Below are 20,511 nucleotides of genomic sequence, written 5' to 3'. Positions count from 1 at the left end.
TTTAAGATTTTTTTTTCGATTTATATGACATGTTATTTTGTTGCCAAGGCACTTTTAAAAAGTACGTGTTCTAATATTTATAAAAATCATGTTTTTGTTTTTATTTGATTTTTGTCGATTGCAAATTTTACATTTATAGCTAAAAAATCAAATTATTATCAATCTCGGCCGTTTAGATTATTTTTAGAGTTATTTATCAGCTTAATAATTAACAAAACATTAAAAAACACTTTCCAAGCAGCATGAATTTTATTAAAACGGGCTCTGAACTAAATTTTAAACAAAATGAAAAAAATTCCCAATGAATGTGTCATAATTTACAATATAAATCTATAAAGGTTTGTAGTCAAATTTCGATTCAAGCTTTTTGTTGTCGCTGAGTTTTCGAACCGCTTTCATAAAATCTTCCTGGATGACATATTCTCTCTCAGCTCGGATGGCAAACAATCCTAAAAAAATTTAAAGTTTTAATTAAAATATTTGTCAAAAAATTACTTATATTTTGATTCAAGTTCTTCATACCTGCTTCAGTGCAAACGTTGCGGAGATCAGCTCCATTAAAACCATCTGATAATTTAACGACAGCTTCGTAATCTATTTCTCCATGTTTCGTGATTGGTGCAGCATGAATTTTAAGAATGTCCATTCTTCCCTATAAACAAGGTTATATTTCAGATATTTATTTCCTATAGAAAAGACATTACAGCCTTAGCCTTTACTCTAAAGCCTTCTTTTAGACTTAGTACTAAAATGAATCTACTTTTAACCTGCTCATTAGGAAGGTCGATTCGAATTTTTCGGTCTAATCTGCCAGGCCTCAACAAAGCAGGATCTAATGTGTCAGGTCTGTTGGTTGCCATAATCATTTTTACTTTCCCCAATGTGTCGAAGCCGTCCATTTGATTTAACAATTCCATGAGGGTTCTTTGAATTTCTCGATCAGCGCTCGTACCCTCGGAGAACCTTCGCCCACCTATGGCATCGATCTCGTCCATGAATATTATACAGGGTTGGTGATCTCGGGCGTAGTTGAACATTTCTCTTATGAGCCGGGCAGATTCACCGATGTATTTGTCAACAATAGCAGATGACACAACCTTTATATATAAAAAAACTTTTAAAGATTGTTTAAGAATTTAATCAAAAAAAGATTAAAAACAAAGATTAGTTTTTCACTTTTAGGAAGTTGGCATCAAGCTGACTCGAAACTGCTCTTGCTAAAAGCGTCTTCCCTGTTCCTGGGGGACCATAAAGAAGACATCCCTTAGGAGGAGTTATTCCCACTCGGAGGAAGAGCTCTGGGTTTAGAAGAGGAAGCTCAATCACCTAGCAACAACAAAAAATTAGCAAAAAGACATAGAAAAAGATGAGGAGAAAATTTAATGACTCCACACTCACCTCTCTCAGTTCACGGATTTGTTCAGAAAGTCCTCCAATACTGGAGTACTTCACATCACCTGGATCTTCATGAGACATATTGTAGACCAAAGGATCAACTTCCCTTGGAAGATATCTTAAAACATAAACAAAAAATTATTTTCAGAACAAAGATTTGTTATTTAAACCTTTTTTTCGAACCTGTTTTTTCGAATAAATTATTCTAGTTAGTTAATGAATTATGCAGAATTTGATTTTTAGGTTTTGATGCTAATTTTACCAACCTCATGATGGTTAGTGTTGTCATATCAAGAGCAACTCTTGTTCCAGATTTGAGCTTGGATTTATCAACTTGTCGTCTACACCCGACAACATATCGTGGTCCATTTGTTGCTTTTACAATAACTAGAAATAAAAATGTTGAAAGATGAAAAACATATTTAGTTTCTAAAACTTAGTATTTATTTTATTGAAAGCATGATGGTTTAAAAATATAAAAACTTCTAGAAAATGTATAATATTAAACAACATACATTTTTCTTCTGTCAATTGTTTAAGAACTTCTCCCACAATTTGTCCGACACTTTGCAAAGCTTTAAGATCATTTTCAGATTTGTCGAAATCTTTAGTTTTCTTTTTGAGATCTTCACGGACTGCATAGTTATATATATTAATAGAAATAAGGTAAAATGACGTTAAAAAAATTGTAAATGGGTAAAAACACAAAAAATAAATCTTTAGATAACATAAATTAATATAAAAAGTAAACATTACCACTGTTTAAACACAAAAACGTTTTATGGAAAAAAATGAATTAAATGATTAACGTACGGCCTTTAAGTCGCCCGTCGATTTCTTTATGTTCCAAAAGTTTCTTCCGGTAATCAGTCAATGCCTTTTCGCGGGGATCCATATTTTTTTGTCTAAAAAGCTCTAAAACTTTACTTACAACAATCAACAAAAAATTAAAAATACTTAGCTTAAAAAATAAACCAATATTGTCCTGTCACTGTTGTCCGCAAGTTGCCGCAATAACGCGCAGCGTCGCTTTTTTTTAAATTTTAAAATAAGTTTAGACGCATTTTAGTAGTTTTTAGAACAAAAATTATTAAATTAATTTTTTATTTGCTAGGTTACAATATTCTAGTATAAATTAACTAAATACTCCCGCGTTTTTGTACCACAAAAATTACTGGAATTACTGGAGGGGTAATCCCCGGCACATTTTTAAAAATTTTTAACACGTTGGCGTTTCTTTTAAAATCTTTATAAGTTTAAGCTTTAAAACCATTTTTAGCTTGATTTTGATATATTTAAAATAGTAAAAAATTATGAGTAAGTACATACTAGTAACGGGTGGTGCAGGTTACATAGGAAGTCACACAGTTGTCGAGTTATACGAAGATGGATACACTCCTGTGATTGTTGATAACTGTTCTAACGCAACATGCGACAAGGGCAAAAACAGCTTACCAGAGAGCCTTAAACGCGTACAAGAAATCACTGGCAAACAAGTATTGTTTTACTTTGTTGATTTATGCGATAAGGAATCTGTCGAAGCAGTGTTTAAAAAATACAAATTCGATGCGGTTATGCATTTCGCTGGATTGAAATCTGTGACGGAGTCTATAGCAAAACCAATGGACTACTATGAAGTTAATTTGGGAGCAACTATTACCTTACTGGAATGCATGAAAGAGTACAATGTCCAAAACATAATTTTTAGCAGCTCTGCAACAGTTTATGGTCCACCAACCAGGTTGCCAGTAGACGAAAACCACCAAGTTGGAAAAGGTCTAACAAACCCATACGGAAAAACTAAATTTTTTATTGAAGAAATTTTTCGTGATCTTGCCAAAGCCGAGGATGGTTGGAAAATCGTGCTTTTGCGTTATTTTAATCCAGTGGGGTCTCATATATCGGGTATGATGGGGGAAGACCCCCAGGGTCCACCTAATAATTTAATGCCATATGTTGCCCAGGTTGCGATTAAACGGCTTCCTGTTTTAAGTATCTATGGCAACGATTACGACACGAAAGATGGCACTGGTGTTCGTGATTTTATACATATTGTCGATCTTGCCAAAGGTCATATTGCCGCTCTCAAGAAATTACCAGAAATGCACGGTTGCCAGGCAATCAATCTTGGAACAGGAAAAGGTTACTCTGTTCTGGAAGCTGTAAAAGCATTTGAGAAGGCTTCTGGTAAAGAAGTTCCTTATAAATTTGCTCCGAGAAGACCAGGAGACTTGGGGGATGTACACGCGGATCCGACTCTAGCAGAAAAACTTCTTAACTGGAAAGCAGAAAAGACTTTGGATGATATGTGTGCCGATTTGTGGAGATGGCAATCTAAAAATCCTTACGGATATAAAGATCAAAAACAATAAAAATTTAGTGTAATCTTAATTTTAATTAGTGATTTATTTGCAGTAAATATATAAACACTTAGTGCAATCTTTTAAAGCTCTTTGTAATTTATTGTAGTTAGTTTTATATTAATTAACTAAAGTAAAAATATTTTGGCATGTTTTTATATTTTGAAATTAGTTTGCCAATTAGCATAATAGTTTATATTGTAAAGTATTATAACATAAAATTTTTGTATTTTTTGTTTACGATTCAATTTCTTACTTAAATTTAGTTTCGGTTTAAAGTATGTACTAGTACAATTGTACACTGTTTAATGCTAGTTTTTATTAAACAACTATTTTAATTTATATTTACTCTTTAATTAGGTTTTGTATAAGCTTATAAGTAATATATTTTTAATGCAACTATAAATTGAAGTAAATGAGAAAAAATTGCATGCAACAAAAATGGAATTTCAAACTGAACAGCCATCTGTGGACATAATAACGGTTTGTACTTTACGAAAAGAATATTTTCTTTATATATTTGTTGCTTAAATTTTGTTTTATCTTATGAAATTTTGTAGATACCCGATCCTCTGATAATCCAGAATGGTTTAACTGCAAAATGGTCAACTGGAAATGAAGTTATTGCATACGCTTTACACCCTAATCAATCTCAAGGTAAAAACTTTTATAAATTAAAATTTATTAGATCAAAGTACTTAGTCATGGGTGAAGCTTGGGATTCAAACTCTATTCTACCTATTTTGTTTCAGATGAAAATGATATGCCAGCTGACTCCACTATTAATTTGCACACCATAAAATGGGACGAGTCTTTAACACAACCTATAGCAAGAAATCTCATTAACGAATCACATTGTGAGTATTGTTAAAAAAATAAAGTATGTTACCAATTTGTATTATTAAATATGATGCTGTTAAGATAATACCGGCAGCGTGGTGTAGATAGCGGCAGCGTGGTGTAGTGGTAAAAACACTTGCTACACCACCATGAGGTCGTGGGTTCAATTCCCACTGATCTCATGCTGTAGCATATTTGAGTAAAGCGCTATAAATGGTATGAACTCCTGCTGAGCCAGCACTTAATCAGCAACATAATGGGCAATTATAATCTATAATATCTCAAACTGCCACGGGCAACTCGAGACTGGGTCAGAGTAACTGATATTACTCTATGTTTAAGTCGCGCATTCGACTTTCCCACATCGAGGATAAAGATATATACAAAAAAAAGAATTTATATATGCGTGAGTGTCTTTTGTTTCGTGTATAAATAATTTTTTAAATGGCATAATAATTGTGTTTTGTATTTAAAGTGACTTTTACATCTTTTCATAAAGAGAATAAGGAAAATGAAGAATTGAACAGGCAAAGGTATTACAAACTATTAATACATTATTCAACAAAAATATATGTAAACAATCATATTAAAAACCTTTTTCCTAAAAAGATACATGTTAAAAAAATATACAATTGTATATTAGTAATTATTTAAAGTCATTTCACCTCAGGGCAATTAAATAAATAATTCTATGTAATTTTATATCAAATAATAACTTTTAATTTTTTAGTTTGGTTAAATACAGCAAAACATACAGATCCATCTTACGATCATGCTTTTTCGATTTACAAGCAATACAAAGAGGTAAAAGTATTATTTATAATCCTATTTTATTATTTTAAATGTTTTAACGTTATGGTATACTCAATCATGGCCTATCTATTTCTTAGAAAATTATGCCGAAGAAATTACTAATCAGGTATGTTTTAACACATTTTTACTGATTGTTTTTGCTCTAAATGGTGCCCAGGCTTTATAATTTCATAATGTTTTGATATTATAGATGGGTTTGTATAAAATGATGGAACTTATTTGGAATCTGTGTGAAATTTTGTTCCTAGAAAACCTACCAGGTAATAACGTTATATTTACTCATACACAAAATATTTTTTAAAGTAATCTATATGTTTATATACTTTAGATGGGAATTTATTGTTATTATTGCTGGACTGGTGTAAATGGAATTTCCCTATAGCTGATGAGTTAGTAAATGAATGCACGAGTGAAATTGAAGATATCAGCGAACATCCAAAATACTGGGATGCTATGTATGCACTAATTTTACAAGTGAGCTTTTAGATGCATAATTTTTATGTAAGGCTAAAGATCGTGGGTTTAATTTCTATTAACCATGGCAGGTTAAATTTATTGCTCAAAAAATTATGCTGTTTTGACTTTGGTAATTTACTACAGGCAAGTCACAGTGTTTGCTTTACATTTTAAATTCACATCCTGAAAGTACTTGTTTGTTTAGTAACCCACTTTATAAAAGGCACTTCAAATCAAATACATAAATTTCGATAAATAATTCACAAGTTTTTTTGTGAAATTTTATAACATTTATTGCTTAATTTTCATTTCCATTCTAAAGTTTTTTTTTTTGTTTTTTAAAGGGTAGAATGCAAGAGGCAAGAAACCTTTTGAAGCTTAATCCCCATCACTCATCTCAGGTAATAATTTAATAAATAAAGTAAAAAAAATTACTTAGTTAAGCTAAAAATAATAGCTTGACGTAATAGCTTTAATTTATATTTTATTTTATCATTTTAAAAAATTTATTTTAAATTTTTTAGTCATTTTCTAGTATGGACGATTTGCTTAGAAAGATGCCAATTTACTCTGTAAGTAATAATTATTTTTTGTTTTAACTCTTTATTTGTAAACATTAGAGGCAAACAATAGGTTTCCATTTGTTTATTTTAAGTTGTGACCGATGACTTTCTAAAACTAAATGTAAACAAAGTAATATTCTGTACCAAAAACAGCATTTATTTCATAGTATATATATATAAAAAATAAATTTATTTTATTTAAATTTAAATAACGAATAGTATAAACCTAAAACAAATGGCACTAATCACAGTGAAAAAAATATTGTATAAACATGGGTAAAAAGTATTTGATAATGATATATAAAAAAATAAATTTATTTTATTTAAATTAAAAGAATGAATAGTATAAACTTAAAACAAATGGCACTAATTACAGTAATAAAAATATTGTATAAACATGGGTAAAAAGTATTTAATGATCTTCTTATAAAAATAAATGGACATCTATCTGAACATGTTAGGAGGAGGTAGCAAACCTTTATACTTCATGTTATAATATTGTGGTATTCTTGTGTTTTCTCGTTGCATTGATTCACTAGAACATGAGGTAAACCAGTTTGATTTCCTCTTGGTGTTTTTGGTGTAACCGATTGGCACTTGTGTTACTACCTTGTTGTCTATCATGATTTGGTTGTAAGCTTCTTCAATTTCTAAAATAATTTTTAAATTTTTTTATGAGTAATATTTTTTAAAGATTCTTGGTTTGGGTTAATTGTGAAATGTAAAAAAATGCGATTTTTTTTACTTATACCTGGTTGTGTTGATGAATAATCTGAACAAACCGATTTGCGATCAAAATCTATTGTTTCTTTGGTTGTTTCATGCCCTTGAAATATTTCAAAATTAAAAAAAATGATTTGTTCTATTTATATTTAAATTACCACAAGCGAATAGAAGATATTTTATGTTGATATTGGTTGCTTTTTGTTAAAAATTATTTTATTGGCAAATTTTTTCGATAATTTAACTTAATGTTGTTACTGTTTTGTGCCGAGTTTCTTGTCTGGGGTCGCTTTCCAACAAAATTTTTCATTAGTTTCGGTTTTTCTCCGATTCTCATTCCATACAAGAAATAATAAGTGGGCATCTCTTCTTCTTCTTTCTGTTAAGTTAAATATAATTTTTATGTTGGAATATTTTGTTGCAAGTAATTTAAAAAAAAATTGATTTTATATAAAAGAGTAATTTTTGTATTAAGTGGGTAATTGTTCTAGGGGTTAATTTTGAAATCAGGGATTTTTCCTGTTTACCCACCTTTAAAGTGTCTTTCTCGATCATTTTCTTGTATTGAGATAAATCTGAATATCCAGTGTTTTGTTTAATGTCTTGAGACCATTTCTGTATGTTTTCCCAATCTCTCTTTCTTTCCTCTAATTTCCTGTTACAACATGGTGTTAAATCTTAATCGATTTTCTTTTCTTTATTTTTTTATTTAATTTGGTTTAAGCATAATCACTTTCTTTAAAATTTTATTTTAACTATGCTTATCTTGAGCAAACATATCACCAAATCCTGAGTCCGGTAGTGTGGCGAACCGGTCAGGGCATCGGACTACGAGCCGAAAGGTTTCGGCACCACACTATTCACCTTTAAATCCAGCATTTACGGATAGCTTAGACACATCTCAAACCGCACACCCTTACCCAATAAAAATATCAAAAAACCTATCTTCTTAAGGGGATATGGAAAAAAAATCCTGAAAAAAAATTATTGTACTTACTCGTTTTTTTCATGATTAATTCTTCGTTGGTTGGACTTTAGTTTATTTGCTTCGATTGCATTGAATTTTAATGCTACATCCAAATTTCCTGAATCCTTTAACTTAACATCGGTGTTTCTTTTCACAGCAGACATTTTAAACCTGTTATATCCAATGATTTAAATATTGGTTGAGCAATTATTTTCTATTAAGTTTAGAACTATTAAGTTTTTATTTATATTAATTCCTATTTTATTTAAATTAACCATTTTGTTTCACTTTTGACACCTATTTAATAACTTTAAATATTTTTGTTATGTGTAAGCTATTTAAAACTATTGTAAACAAAAGTTTAATTGTCGCTATATGAAGCCAAAAACACAATGAAAACGAAATAATTGAGTAGACATATTAATAATTAATTTTAATTTGACAAACCCTTATTCTTACAATCTCAAGTCTGTATTTGCGTAACACTTTTATATTTTTTAAATTGAGTTAAATATAATAAAGTCTACATAAATACTGTGTACATAAAAAACTTAGTAACACAATGAAATGTTATTTGATAGGAGTGGTATCAATACATTGATATTGTTGTTATTTTTTGACAATGTTTAGGGATTTATTTGACCCCCTGAAACTTAGGCATTGTTGTTATTTAACTAACAAAAAAAATATTATTTTTAAAAAGGCGCTAAACACAAATTCTTTTTAAAATAGTTAATATAGTATAGTACTCTTTTTAATATTATACCAACACAAAACAAATAAAAATAACTTTATATATTTTTAAAATTAATAATTAAAATATATTGCAAATTCAAATTCTTGTTTTTTTTTGTTTAGTACAATCCAAGTCAAACTGTGAATGAATTTGAGATGAAATGGAATTATTGGCAAGATGAATGCAGAAAAAGATTTCGGGATGGGAATTTTAACACAAGTCCAAACCTACATTTTATCTGCCGAGTATGTTTGTGCAAACTGTTTTATTTTTTTTTGTTTTTAAAATATATTTGGCACATTTAGTTAGTAAGTTCACATGAGGTTGTGGGTTCAATCCCCACTGCCTTTATGCTGTAGCACCCTTGAGTAAGGCGCTATAAATGGTATAAACTCCTGCTGAGCTAGGACTTAATCAGCAGCATAATTATTGGGCAATTATAATCTATATAATATCCCAAACTGCCACAGGCAACTCGAGACTGGGTTGGAGTAACTCATGTTACTCTATGTTTAAGTCGCGCATTCAACTTTCCCATATTGAGGATAAATTTATATACAAAAAAACAAAACAAAAAAAAGTTAATAAAATATATATTATGTTAAATTTATTTGATTGCCTTTGGTGCTTAACACTAAAGTGTAATATATAACACATGGTTGATAATTGGTTATTTCAATGAGCTTTTTAACATTTGTCAATCTTTATTAGCCTAGTAACTGAATTATCATTTAATTTTACCCCTAATTAAATTTTTTTTCTCTAATAAATTTTTTTTATTTTTTTTATTTTTTTCTTAACCTTTTTTAGTTGCTGTGTGGGGAGGTTGAAGCCTTCCAGGAGGTCTCAGTAGTACTAGGAAGCTGGTACCATTTGTTAGTGTCATATCACTTGTACTCTAAACCTACTATTAATGCATATGACATCCACTACCATAGCAAGGTAAGTTATGATCACTTTATTGTATAGTCACTTTTTTAGATATCAATTTTTTACATTTCATACCAAGTGTTTACTTATAATACATTTTATATTCCTTATGATATGCATCAAAAAGCTGTGCAAGACCATAGGCTTAGTCTTTAATAGAAAATATATTTTATTCTACAAACTGTACAGAGTTAAACACATAATACAGTGTAACCCTAAAACAGGCCAAAAATAACGGTTTAAATTAAAGTTTAAATCTATTGATTAAAACAAAATCATTTCTAATTTCCCTGAATGCTAAACACACTTTCTTCCTTATTGCGAACATACACATTGTTCGTTGGGATCTCTTTGTTTGGTTGAACATTTTTTCCACTCATTGTTACTGATCTTCTTCTTGTACTTGCGACAGCATTGATAAATCCGAATACTCTGCATTACAATTTAAAAAACAACAATTAATATTTGGTTAATGGTATCAATTTTTTGGGGTAGTGTATGATAAAGTTGGTTAAAATAGTTTATTGGTTTTTGTTTATGTAAACTGGTATTGGTTTTGTTGGTTAGAGATTAATATTTATGTTACTTAAATTATTGGTGTAGTTGGCAATAGTTAATTTATTGGTGCTTAGTGAAATGGGTAAAATATTTGCTAAAACATACAAATATTGTTCCTTACATACCTGTTTCTTTTAAGGACTCTTTCCACTTGTTTTTTACATGAACACTCACACCAACAACATAGTTTTGTAGCAAGCAACAGTAAACTGATCCCTATTCTCTTGTAGCCCATACGGAATGATTTGTTGAGTACCCCATAGAAAAATGCGTTCATTGCACTGTTGCTTAATGCTAACCAGTTCACCACAAGTTGTGTGTAGTTGTTACCTAAATTTTAAAAGCAATATTAATTTTTTTTCTTAAAGAAATGTTAACTACATTGTTAAGTTTATTTTTTTATGAATTTTTAAACCTGTTTGGTCTTCTTCTTTCGGTATGTATTCATACACCAAAGCAGGTGACCAGCATATTACAAATGCCATCACAACTGTGAACAGCATAAAAAATATCTTCTTCTCCGATTGATATCTTTGCTTCAACTGCTTTTCCTGCATGTTGGCTGCCAACCTTGATAATAAAGGATTGGTTACTTTTTTGGGTAAGATTTTAACCAAAATTTAAAAACTTTGTGCTCAGTCCTTACTTTCTTCTGTTTTTGACAATCGCCAATATTGTCAAGCTGTAACTTCCAATAATCGCTCCAATAGGAAGAAGAATAATAAAAATTCCAGATGCAAAAGTGTATCCTCTTCTTTTTGCTGTTCCAAGAACACAATCGTGTGATGACTTGTCGTAAATGACAGGAGGACGGTTGTTGTAGCTGTGCAACTCCACTAAAGAATAAAAAAGTGGGGATTTTGTAAAAAAAAGTCATTTTTGAAGGGTTTTTGAAGAGATTCTACTATTGGTTTTAAACTTTTCACAAAAATCTGCAGCAACATAAGCAACAACAAATCAACTCCACTATTCTAGTAATTATATTTCTTTAAATTACACTGAAAGATTTAGTACAAATTTAAAGACAATAGTTTTCCTACATACTTGTATTATTAACTTCTGGAGAATGAGGCAACGGTATTGCCCACCCCACAATAAGAGGCAGGTTAACCAATATAACCCACATCCATACCATGAGGATAGCTTTATTAATGTTGGTTTGATTAAAATGGTACATGTACCTCACTGGACGACATACACTGTAGTATCTGTTAATAGCAATTAATCCAAGACTATACCTAAAAAGAAAGTTGAAACTGTAATTTTAGCATGATTTAGTATAACTATTTTTTGTTATGATTTTTTTTAGATATTGAAAAAAAGATATAATGATATTTAAAGTATAATTACCACGAAACATGTAGAGCGATAGTTTTTAGATAAGCGACTATTTCACAAAACGTGTCTTCGTCATAATTTACCATCATCGTAGGAGCGGTATAATCCCTTTTCAAGAAAAAATTAATTATTATCAAAAATCTTTTTCATGTTATTTGAGGACGTTTTTACAAATTAAGATTTATATAAAGGCACATTAATTTTTTAACTAAAATAGGTTTTCGGTTTGTAAAGTCATATATTTTTAAACAACTGTTTTTGTTGTGACTACTACGAATATTGGATTTTAATAATTTAAAGGAGATGGATATCCTTACCTAATGACATTAACCAGTATAATAGGTAGGCAAACTCCTGTTATAAGAAGGTCTGAGCTGGCGAGGTTGATAATAAAATTGTTTCCTGGTACATTTAGTTTCTTCACCTTTTGAAAAAATAATAAATATTGTTGTTTTTGTTTTGCTACATTTTAAAACATTTTGTTGCACAACATCGGATGCCAAGTTGTTAAAACATTAACTTTTTATCATTTTTCATTATTTTTTTTGTTTTTTTTTTTCTTTATTTTTTTTGTTTTTTTTCTCAAATTTTACAAAAATATTAATTTTGAGTATCTGTAAAATACAAACTGTTGAAATGGTTGCGATGATCAGTATATTTCCAACTGTGCCACATATTATTAAACACAACAAAACAATAACTTTTATATAAAACCCGGCCGAGTATTTGCCATCAGATAAAATAGTTGTTGAAGTGTTTTGAAGAATTGTTGTGAAATTTAGTGGTGGAGTTGCTGTTGTCATTGTAAAACCTTAATTAAAAACTCTTTCTAAAAATAGAAATACACGTTTAATTATTTAATTTTTTTTAGATTTTCATTGACACTTTTGGAGGAATGTCATCTTTAAATCCTATCGATAAAATTATCTTATCTGCCCTTCAGTTTGATGCATCTCAGGTAAAATATTATTCTTACTAAATTTAAATTATTTTTGTGCTAAACTCAATGCTACAGAGTAATTTATAACTAAGTTCGTAATCTACGGTTGAAAAAATAACTTTCAAAAGCTAAAACTATTCTCCAAATGACTCTTAATTACTATTTTTCTTTTATTGACCCAAAAATGATAAATTTAAGTTTTTCTTTCCTAGGTGATCCGAGATTTATGCTCTCACTTTAGTGATTGGTGGTTGCCGATGCATTTAACAGACTTGTTGCATCATTGTAAAGTCATTCCTGATGAGTAAGCACTTTTGTAAATTTTTTGTTTTTTATTTTCATCAATATCTTGAAGTAAATTTAGGGCCAAATACTGTAGGAATTTTTAATTTAGCTGATTCAAGTAGTTTTTAATAACCAAAGTTATTACTTTTACTTTTTAGGCAAGAGGGAAGTCTGAGGGAATTTCTTATTGTAAGATATGCTGGCAGTTTATCGGGCATCGAAAGTTATTGGAATATTGTTGTCGATTACTTTGCTCTTTCTGGTTCGATGAGTTCCAATTTTTTATCGCTTTTCGTGCAGAGAATACCAATTTCAACCGAAGTAAAAGCAGCAAAAGTTTTAAGAGTTTGTGAGAAGTATGGATTCACTTCAGAAGGTATTTCCTTTTTTTTAAAGAAACAGTCTTGTAAACTACATTTATTTTCTTTTTTATTCCATAAACTGTTGCAGCAAAAAGTATATGCAGACAGATGAGTATAAAGGCCATTAAACAAGGCTTATTAGGAGAAGGTCTGATGTGGTGCATTAAATCAAATGTAAGTGAAAGCTGGTAAATTTTTGTAAATTATTTCTTTTTTAACAACAACCCACAATACTTATTATCACTGTGTATAGGACACCTCATTTGCCATGTATATAGCCGATAAGATGTTGGATCAATATGCAAGGACTGGAGTGTTCCCCAATATTGATATTATCGATAATCTTGGCCCATCTGTGCTAATGTCCAAGCGTCTGACATTTTTAAGTAAGATTTGTTTGAAAAATTTTTAAACTTTTGATAACATTGTTGTGAACACAAAGTGCTTTACATTTTAACAATTACTTTCTCTTTAATATTTATTAAATTTAAAGGTAAATATCGGGATTTTCATCGCTTATATACTGAGGAAAATTACAAAGATGCTGGCCTGCTGCTTTTACATCTACTCGTGTCTAAGACTGCCCCGCTAAAGTAAGTAACAAAATAATAAACTTAAATTTATGGCTAACTTCATATTTTACTTCTAATACGTTTTTTTCTTAATTAAAAAAAAAAATTATTTTTACTAAAATTTTTTTTTTTATTTAACTCAAATTTAAAAAAAGGTTTAGCTAGAGGCTTAAAAACTTGAATAAAATATAATACCTACTAATCCAATTTATTCTACTTAAAATAATCTCATGTAGTTGATCATAAATAATTAATGTTGACCTTTTCTTCACTTTACCTACTTAAATTTTAACATAATAATTAGTGATTTAATTATTAATCTTAATGAATTAGAAAAAAATTGTTGTCAGTAATAAATTATGCAATTTAGTTATCTCTTATTAAGGCTAATTATATTAAACCTAACTCTAACATTTATTTAAATTTTTAGTTTTTGGATTTCTCTTTTAATGGATTGTCTTCCTCTGCTCGAACAAGATGATTTAATTTATGGAACGAATGAAACCGCCGACCTTTTATCGTGTTTAAACTCATTAGATCAACAATCAAAAGAGGTAAACTTTAAAGTAGGTTATAGCTGGCAAGTACTGGAACAACTACATCCTTAGAACTGTGAACAGCAAATGACAACTAATTCTTCTTGAAAAATCTACAGAGAAAATTTCTTCTACAAAGTGCTCAAACCATAATCTCCTATAAAACCCTAAACATTTTTTTCAGGACACTTAACAATAATTGCATGACAATTTATAAGTGAAAGGTATTAGAAAAGGGATGTGAAATACATACTAAAAGCTTGAGTTTTTTTTTACAGGCATTTAAAGACCTTTCTAATACTGATAAAGAGAACCAACTTAAGAAAATGAATCTTCTGAGGCTGTCACTGGCAAACAATCTAGCTAAAGCAATTGTCTCCTAATTCCTCACACTAGCTAATGTAAGTGTTTTAATAATAATTTAAATTGAAATAAATTCTAATAAATTAATAACTTTTATTTAGATTCATTCTACAATAAAGCATTTTTTGGAATGACAATAAGCGGGAAAGTTTGCAGTATGCGATAAAGTTGTAGCGGAGTCACAAAAAATCAACTGCCACATATTTTTGCTACAATCAATTTAATTTGTAATAAATTCTTAAAATTTTAGATTATTAAATTCCACTTTTTAGCAACAATGATGCCATATTAGGATCGTTGTATGCTGTCATCCAGTGGCCACCATCGACCACTAAAACAGTACCAGTAACAAATGAAGCAGCATCACTGGCTAGATATAATACACTGTCAGCAATCTCTGTTTTTAACCCCCAGCGTTGCAGCGGTATAGCCTTGATTGCTTGCTGAGCTAATTTGCTTTTTCCACCTAGAATATATTAACTATTTATGCAAGTGTTGGGCATGTTATGGTAAAGTACATGTGGGGATAATATATTAGCATGTCATTTTGTTGATTAAATCGTTGGCATGGTGTAGTGGTTTAGAAACATGGTTTCACAACATGGGATTCTGGGTTTGATTCCCATCGTTTTCATGTTATATGTACTCCTGTTAAGCCAAAAAACAAATTGGTTTATAAGTTCATTTTATATCAAAAATGGATTGAAAAATGTTGATACCTAGTCTTCGCATTCCTTCTGTACCAGTAATAGGTCCTGGTGCAATTCCATTCACTCTAATTCCCTTGCTCCCCCACTCCACAGCTAAGTGCTTGGTCATGGCATCTATAAACAATATTAAGGGGTAAAAAACTGATTATTCTAATGGGATGTAGGTGCAGGGGTTTTGTGTATTGTATAGTTAGGTTGTTATGTTTAAAATGCTGTAAAGTTGACACCCTTGGTATGTTTATTTACTAAATCTTTTGGTTTGAGTTTAAAATGAAATTACCTATAGCTGCTTTTGCTGATCCAGCATGCATTTGCATCACGGTTCCTTTGTAAGCCAATGTTGCTGTAATGTTAATCACATTACCTCCATTATCCTAAAACAAATATCAAAATTAAAATAATGCAATCAACATTGACCAATGATTTAAGTATTTTTTGAATTTCTTACTCTGAAGTGTTGATCGTATACTGCTTTAGTGACATTGAATGTACCTAGAGTATCGATTTCGAGCACCGTTTTGTATCCATTCGAGGACAGATTTTCTGCTGGACAAAGAAAATTTCCAGCAGCATCTAAGCAAAATAACTTGCTTTTAATTTCACTGACAATTGGTTTAAACTTACAGTGCATGTGCATAGGTTGACCGGCAGCGTGGTGTAGTGGTAAGAACACTTGCTACACCACACATGGGGTCGTGGGTTCAATCCCCACTGATCTTATGCTGTAGCGTTCTTAAGTAAGGCGCTATAAACGGTATGAACTCCTGCTGAGCCAGCACTTAATCAGCAATATAATTATCGGACAATTATAATCTATAATATCCCAAACTGCCACAGGCAACTCGAGACTGGGTCGGAGTAACTGATGTTACTCTATGTTTAAGTTGCACATTCGACTTTCCCACATCGAGGATAAAGATATAATACAAAAAAAAGGGTTAATACTTACTGTTAACCAAAATGTCCAACTTCCCATAGTGGGATAAAACTTGATCCACTACTGCAGGTATTTTGTCAGCTTCTCTAACATCTACTTGTAATGGTAAACATTTGCCTCCAGTTGCTACTTCCAACTTTTTTGCTGCCTCAGTGACTTTTTCTATTTTCCGACTTGCAATTACAGTTTTGCAGCCATGTCTTCACACAAACATTATAATTTAGTAAATGATATTGAGCACTGGGATTTAAAAATAGCCTTTTTATTATTTTAAAATATATTTTTAAGCAACAAGTTGGGTACTTACCTCATCAGAATTTCTGTTATTCTAAATCCAATTCCAGAGCCTCCTCCCGTTATAAAAGCAACTTTATCTCTAAAAAATAAACATTTTGCAGGAACTTACTGATGTAAGCTGATATATGAATACTATGTGATACATTTGCTCTTTTTACGATACGATATTACAGAAAATACATTACAATACTACTTCCATTTCTCAGTTTATAACTCACTTTAGTAAATCGCTTTTAAACACGTAGTTGTAATGATTCAAACATTGGTCTCCGTCTACTTCGTTAGTCAGGTCACGTGACGATGCCATAGTCCTGTTTGCCTGGTGGTTTCGTGTTAGATTCTTACTGTATCGACTTGCCAAAGACAAAGAGCGAGAAATGCGCACGACCGCAAACATTTTTTGCAAAACCTTTTTCAGAAAAAAAACGGAAAGTCATGATGGCAAACATTACATCGTATCCGACGCGGGGATTCCCCCGTAGACTTGTCGTCGTTTGGGGTGGCGTGTCACAATATCTACGGTGTCACAAATTTTGTCGTAGTTGCTGATTAAAACCATCGTGTCACGTGAAAATTTTTTCCACGAATCAATATAGCAATTTCAGTAATATAAGTTTAGCAGTTTATAGATAACTTACTATTTAATAATTTCCTGAAATTTCAGGTAGGTAATATCATCATAAATACTAAAATCACAGCCATTCTGTTGAACAACATACTCGAAAACTCCTTTTTATTTGACCTCATACTTTTCCAACTAAACTATTTTTCTTTACCTTCTTAAAAGGCTTTTTCATATTGTGTTATTTTTTGGGGATAAGACTTATAGGTTGTGCGACCACAATACAATAAACTAGCCAGGCTAGCTTATACAAATTGTGTGATGAAAAATGGTTAAAATAACAAATAGTTTGAATTTGTTAAATTTTTATTACTTACACTCTTTCAACGCAAATCGACTGGAAATTTAGTAAGCTTTATTTATACAAAAGTTTACAACTTGTACGACGGATTAGAAAAAATATGTAAAAGGTACAAAAAAGACTACGAAGATATAGAAGATAATTCAACGCCTTTAAACGGCGATTTAAATATTTTTTTAGCGCCGGAAAGTGTTCCAACTATAAGCATTACGCCAATAAATAAATTAATATCGTATACCAATATACTTATACGCCTTGTAGTGCCATCTTCAAAAACAAAAAACGATAAAAAGGTTACTAACAAATCAGTTACTATGTTAATTGCTGTTATGATTATCGTTCTGCGCAAGATTCCTACAATTCGAATCGAAGTAGTCGACTGTCTTCTTTTTGCATTGGCAACCGGACTAGGTACCTTTCTTGGCGACAAGTTATTATGTGAAATTTCGTTTATTTGTATAGTTTGTAGAGTTGGATATCCAACTTTAGGACTGCCCGCCGGACTACTGTTTTCGATTGGCGTTCTAAAACATTTGCAGCAGTTTTTCCAGTCAATTAACGACCTGTTCTGTCTTAATGGGTAAATGAATAAGCCCACCAATATAAGTTGGCCGAGGACGAGGACAGCAACGCCGGCCAAAACTGACAAAGTGTCGTGGGCCAAGTCTGTAGGCTGGTAGATACAACCCATTGGCGAAGATGGGTAGGTATGGGGAAGTGTGTTTAATACCGTGACAGATAAACCGCTTACAATCATAAGTATTATACTTGAAGCGCTGAAAACTCGAACAATCTTGCTGTAGCTTACGTTAAGCATTTGGTTGGCGTAAAATATACGCTGTCGTAGCCATAAGAAGATGTACACAAATAGTAGAACCAGTGCGTAACATGCAAAGCTAAAATCATATATATCCTCGCAAATGCTGTCTGAGTTGTTGTCGTAGCCTACATTAAAGGCTAATTGGCTTGATACCAGTCGCACAAGAAGTGCCACGGCACAACCAACGCACGCAGAGTATATAAGTCCGGCGTCTAATTTATCCATATTTCTTTTCTGGATTGCTCGCCACTTTCCGGTTTTAATTCCAAAGTAAATCAGACGGGCTATCACCCAAATATCGCAAAGTATAAGAATGCAGTTTACAATTGTAGGCACCAGCCAAGTAACTTCATGCTGGCGAATAAACTCCGTTTCGTTCTGATTTGTTGAGTTCATCTTAAACGTGAAACGTGATGTTACTCGTTTTATTTCCACTATATTTTAAAACCTTTGTTTTTAAACAAGTTTTAAAACTCTAAATTTAAACGAAAATATATTTAAATCGAATTTAACATAACCTTTTATAGTGTAAAAAATGCCAACTTTTTTGTGGAGTTCCTAATTGAACTATTTCAATTCAAAACTACTAAAGTTTTTAAGGAGAAAAAAATTTTGTCAAAAAATAAAGACTGAAACTGTGTTACAGTTTAAATTAATATTAGATTTAGTATGTGACTACAAAGCCACAATAGTTTAGAAATTTACGCCGCATTAGGTTCCGTAAATTTTCTCAATCTTGGTTTTTAACAATTGAAATTTTAGACCCCAAACAGGCGACAAACAACTTCTTGAAAAATTTTATTCTCGACTAAAAGTACAATCGACCCTTTTTCTCAATAAACTATGACTTACAATGACTATATTACTATTCCCACTATACTTCTTGACACCTACTAGCAAGGTATAGTTGTTATCTCAAGACGGAAGCTATATGATTAATACAAATGCATAGTTGTTTTTGTTTACCTATACGTTTTGCTTATCGTGAACGCAAATCTAGCAGTAAGCCAGCAGTAAATGTAAAGAATATTTTTCTGATTTTAATATATGACTATAAATATTTTTATCTGAATAAAATCTTTTAAATTTTCTTTTTCATTTTCGGTGCTTTTTTTTGAACGAAAAGCAACACGATTTTTGACAAACAACTAATATTAACCCGCTAATTTACTTACTAATATATGACCTAGGCCTTTTCGAGGTTCTGCCTCGTAGTTAAGTTAATGCTTAAATCTTTGTTCAACTGTTTCTGTATTTTCGGTATTATTTTTAACTTCCTTTTTTTTCTTGTTTCGAAAATTTGAGATCACGTTTTATGACGTAAATTTTTTTAAAATGATAAAATGATAAATATATACTTGGCTACATGATATCTTTACTACAAACTATAAAACACTATATTTAAAAAACATTGATATGGCATCAAAACCTGCGCTTATTTTTTATGTTTTTAACATTACTATAGTTATTTTATAAAAGTTGTTTATATACCAAACCAGTTCAGAAAAGTAGTCCAATAGTGACCTTTAGACAATTTATATTTACTCGAAACCGTGTTTTGCAGCTATTTAAAACATGCCTTATACGTCATCAACTTGCCTTTCTAAACGGCTTTACCGAACAGATGACAAAAATAACTTTTATTTGCGTCGGAAATTTTCCTTCTATTTACAAGTGTCAATGGTTTTATATTACACTGTCTGAAATAGGGCTTTTAACGCTCTATGTAATTTGTTGTAAATTGTTGTCTATTTTACGTGACCTTTCACATTTAATCTGAACATGTTTGGAGAATTTTCTAAATCATGATAAAGTTAAAGGCTACGCGTTTTCATATCCAAATGCTAACTGCCCCTTAACAAGATTAATATTTACAAAGCTTTGCTAAAATGCCAATTAAGATAAATCATTTTCTGTGGACCGTTTGCCAAATATAAACGCGTCTAGCTTGTTTGCAGAATGCGCAACTAATGTCATTTTAGATGATTTGTTGTTTAAATTTTTAAAAAAGTCTACGCGAACCATAATGCGTTTTTAATTGATTTTTTTAAACTTTATTCAAAATCATAAAAATTAAAACAATATGT

The 20,511-nt window shown here is 30.8% G+C and overlaps 7 protein-coding genes across 7 annotated transcripts; 2 read left to right on the top strand and 5 right to left on the bottom strand.

Moving 5' to 3' along the window:
• Positions 1-236: 236 nt before the first annotated feature.
• On the bottom strand, positions 237-2,376 carry LOC145760394 (26S proteasome regulatory subunit 10B). Its single transcript, XM_082574277.1, has 8 exons — positions 2,209-2,376; positions 1,911-2,030; positions 1,662-1,782; positions 1,399-1,513; positions 1,177-1,326; positions 768-1,097; positions 523-652; positions 237-449 (listed from the first exon to the last, which is right to left on the bottom strand). The coding sequence occupies exons 1-8, from the start codon at positions 2,288-2,290 to the stop codon at positions 331-333; spliced, it is 1,167 nt and encodes a 388-aa protein (XP_082430403.1). The 5' UTR covers positions 2,291-2,376; the 3' UTR covers positions 237-330.
• A 272-nt stretch (positions 2,377-2,648) lies between these two features.
• On the top strand, positions 2,649-3,853 carry LOC145760399 (UDP-glucose 4-epimerase-like). Its single transcript, XM_082574282.1, has one exon. It carries the CDS (start codon positions 2,709-2,711, stop codon positions 3,765-3,767), a length of 1,059 nt encoding a protein of 352 aa, XP_082430408.1. The 5' UTR covers positions 2,649-2,708; the 3' UTR covers positions 3,768-3,853.
• A 257-nt stretch (positions 3,854-4,110) lies between these two features.
• On the top strand, positions 4,111-15,988 carry LOC145760384 (nuclear pore complex protein Nup85-like). The gene is made up of 21 exons (XM_082574267.1): positions 4,111-4,238; positions 4,316-4,412; positions 4,508-4,612; positions 5,071-5,128; positions 5,326-5,399; positions 5,486-5,514; positions 5,599-5,668; positions 5,737-5,882; positions 6,209-6,265; positions 6,389-6,436; positions 8,976-9,098; positions 9,664-9,795; positions 12,551-12,637; positions 12,832-12,923; positions 13,063-13,280; positions 13,355-13,440; positions 13,520-13,652; positions 13,760-13,859; positions 14,269-14,392; positions 14,653-14,775; positions 14,839-15,988. Exons 1-20 carry the CDS (start codon positions 4,197-4,199, stop codon positions 14,755-14,757), a joined length of 1,926 nt encoding a protein of 641 aa, XP_082430393.1. The 5' UTR covers positions 4,111-4,196; the 3' UTR covers positions 14,758-14,775; positions 14,839-15,988.
• LOC145760410 (uncharacterized) lies at positions 6,674-8,482 on the bottom strand. Its single transcript, XM_082574295.1, has 5 exons — positions 8,148-8,482; positions 7,682-7,805; positions 7,409-7,529; positions 7,179-7,253; positions 6,674-7,077 (listed from the first exon to the last, which is right to left on the bottom strand). Exons 1-5 carry the CDS (start codon positions 8,279-8,281, stop codon positions 6,872-6,874), a joined length of 660 nt encoding a protein of 219 aa, XP_082430421.1. The 5' UTR covers positions 8,282-8,482; the 3' UTR covers positions 6,674-6,871.
• On the bottom strand, positions 10,065-12,482 carry LOC145759496 (melatonin receptor type 1A-like). Its single transcript, XM_082573335.1, has 8 exons — positions 12,309-12,482; positions 11,997-12,103; positions 11,692-11,787; positions 11,386-11,579; positions 10,988-11,177; positions 10,757-10,911; positions 10,467-10,671; positions 10,065-10,215 (listed from the first exon to the last, which is right to left on the bottom strand). The coding sequence occupies exons 1-8, from the start codon at positions 12,480-12,482 to the stop codon at positions 10,065-10,067; spliced, it is 1,272 nt and encodes a 423-aa protein (XP_082429461.1).
• LOC145760404 (peroxisomal 2,4-dienoyl-CoA reductase [(3E)-enoyl-CoA-producing]-like) lies at positions 14,822-17,111 on the bottom strand. Its single transcript, XM_082574288.1, has 7 exons — positions 16,900-17,111; positions 16,692-16,760; positions 16,397-16,584; positions 15,896-16,020; positions 15,728-15,821; positions 15,457-15,561; positions 14,822-15,203 (listed from the first exon to the last, which is right to left on the bottom strand). Exons 1-7 carry the CDS (start codon positions 17,076-17,078, stop codon positions 14,992-14,994), a joined length of 972 nt encoding a protein of 323 aa, XP_082430414.1. The 5' UTR covers positions 17,079-17,111; the 3' UTR covers positions 14,822-14,991.
• A 538-nt stretch (positions 17,112-17,649) lies between these two features.
• Positions 17,650-18,890, bottom strand: LOC145760397 (uncharacterized). The gene has a single exon (XM_082574281.1). It carries the CDS (start codon positions 18,818-18,820, stop codon positions 17,726-17,728), a length of 1,095 nt encoding a protein of 364 aa, XP_082430407.1. The 5' UTR covers positions 18,821-18,890; the 3' UTR covers positions 17,650-17,725.
• Between the last annotated feature and the right edge of the window lie 1,621 nt (positions 18,891-20,511).

The sequence above is a fragment of the Corella eumyota genome, chromosome 7, assembly GCF_963082875.1.
Source record: "Corella eumyota chromosome 7, kaCorEumy4.1, whole genome shotgun sequence".
In the NCBI taxonomy this organism is placed as follows: domain Eukaryota; kingdom Metazoa; phylum Chordata; class Ascidiacea; order Phlebobranchia; family Corellidae; genus Corella; species Corella eumyota.
This window is presented reverse-complemented; position numbering and strand designations above follow the sequence as displayed.

What these genes read in the sequence shown, in the direction of transcription:
- LOC145760394 (XM_082574277.1), bottom strand. Translation starts at nt 2,290, where the DNA reads ATGGATCCCCGCGAAAAGGCATTGACTGATTACCGGAAGAAACTTTTG. An exon ending in ACAATTGACAGAAGAAAAAT is followed by an intron (nt 1,783 to 1,910) that starts GTATGTTGTTTA and finishes TTTTATTTCTAG; the next exon opens with TTATTGTAAAAGCAACAAAT. An exon ending in TCGACCTTCCTAATGAGCAG is followed by an intron (nt 653 to 767) that starts GTTAAAAGTAGA and finishes CCTTGTTTATAG; the next exon opens with GGAAGAATGGACATTCTTAA.
- LOC145760399 (XM_082574282.1), top strand. Translation starts at nt 2,709, where the DNA reads ATGAGTAAGTACATACTAGTAACGGGTGGTGCAGGTTACATAGGAAGT.
- LOC145760384 (XM_082574267.1), top strand. Translation starts at nt 4,197, where the DNA reads ATGGAATTTCAAACTGAACAGCCATCTGTGGACATAATAACG. An exon ending in TGTAAAGTCATTCCTGATGA is followed by an intron (nt 12,924 to 13,062) that starts GTAAGCACTTTT and finishes TTTACTTTTTAG; the next exon opens with GCAAGAGGGAAGTCTGAGGG. An exon ending in CAAGCGTCTGACATTTTTAA is followed by an intron (nt 13,653 to 13,759) that starts GTAAGATTTGTT and finishes TTAAATTTAAAG; the next exon opens with GTAAATATCGGGATTTTCAT.
- LOC145760410 (XM_082574295.1), bottom strand. Translation starts at nt 8,281, where the DNA reads ATGTCTGCTGTGAAAAGAAACACCGATGTTAAGTTAAAGGATTCAGGA. An exon ending in ATTAATCATGAAAAAAACGA is followed by an intron (nt 7,806 to 8,147) that starts GTAAGTACAATA and finishes ATGTTGTAACAG; the next exon opens with GAAATTAGAGGAAAGAAAGA. An exon ending in TTATTCATCAACACAACCAG is followed by an intron (nt 7,078 to 7,178) that starts GTATAAGTAAAA and finishes AAATTATTTTAG; the next exon opens with AAATTGAAGAAGCTTACAAC.
- LOC145759496 (XM_082573335.1), bottom strand. Translation starts at nt 12,482, where the DNA reads ATGACAACAGCAACTCCACCACTAAATTTCACAACAATTCTTCAAAAC. An exon ending in GAAAGAAGAAGACCAAACAG is followed by an intron (nt 10,672 to 10,756) that starts GTTTAAAAATTC and finishes TTTAAAATTTAG; the next exon opens with GTAACAACTACACACAACTT. An exon ending in AGAGTCCTTAAAAGAAACAG is followed by an intron (nt 10,216 to 10,466) that starts GTATGTAAGGAA and finishes ATTGTAATGCAG; the next exon opens with AGTATTCGGATTTATCAATG.
- LOC145760404 (XM_082574288.1), bottom strand. Translation starts at nt 17,078, where the DNA reads ATGTTTGCGGTCGTGCGCATTTCTCGCTCTTTGTCTTTGGCAAGTCGA. An exon ending in TTTAAAAGCGATTTACTAAA is followed by an intron (nt 16,761 to 16,899) that starts GTGAGTTATAAA and finishes TTTATTTTTTAG; the next exon opens with AGATAAAGTTGCTTTTATAA. An exon ending in ATAACAGAAATTCTGATGAG is followed by an intron (nt 16,585 to 16,691) that starts GTAAGTACCCAA and finishes GTTTGTGTGAAG; the next exon opens with ACATGGCTGCAAAACTGTAA.
- LOC145760397 (XM_082574281.1), bottom strand. Translation starts at nt 18,820, where the DNA reads ATGAACTCAACAAATCAGAACGAAACGGAGTTTATTCGCCAGCATGAA.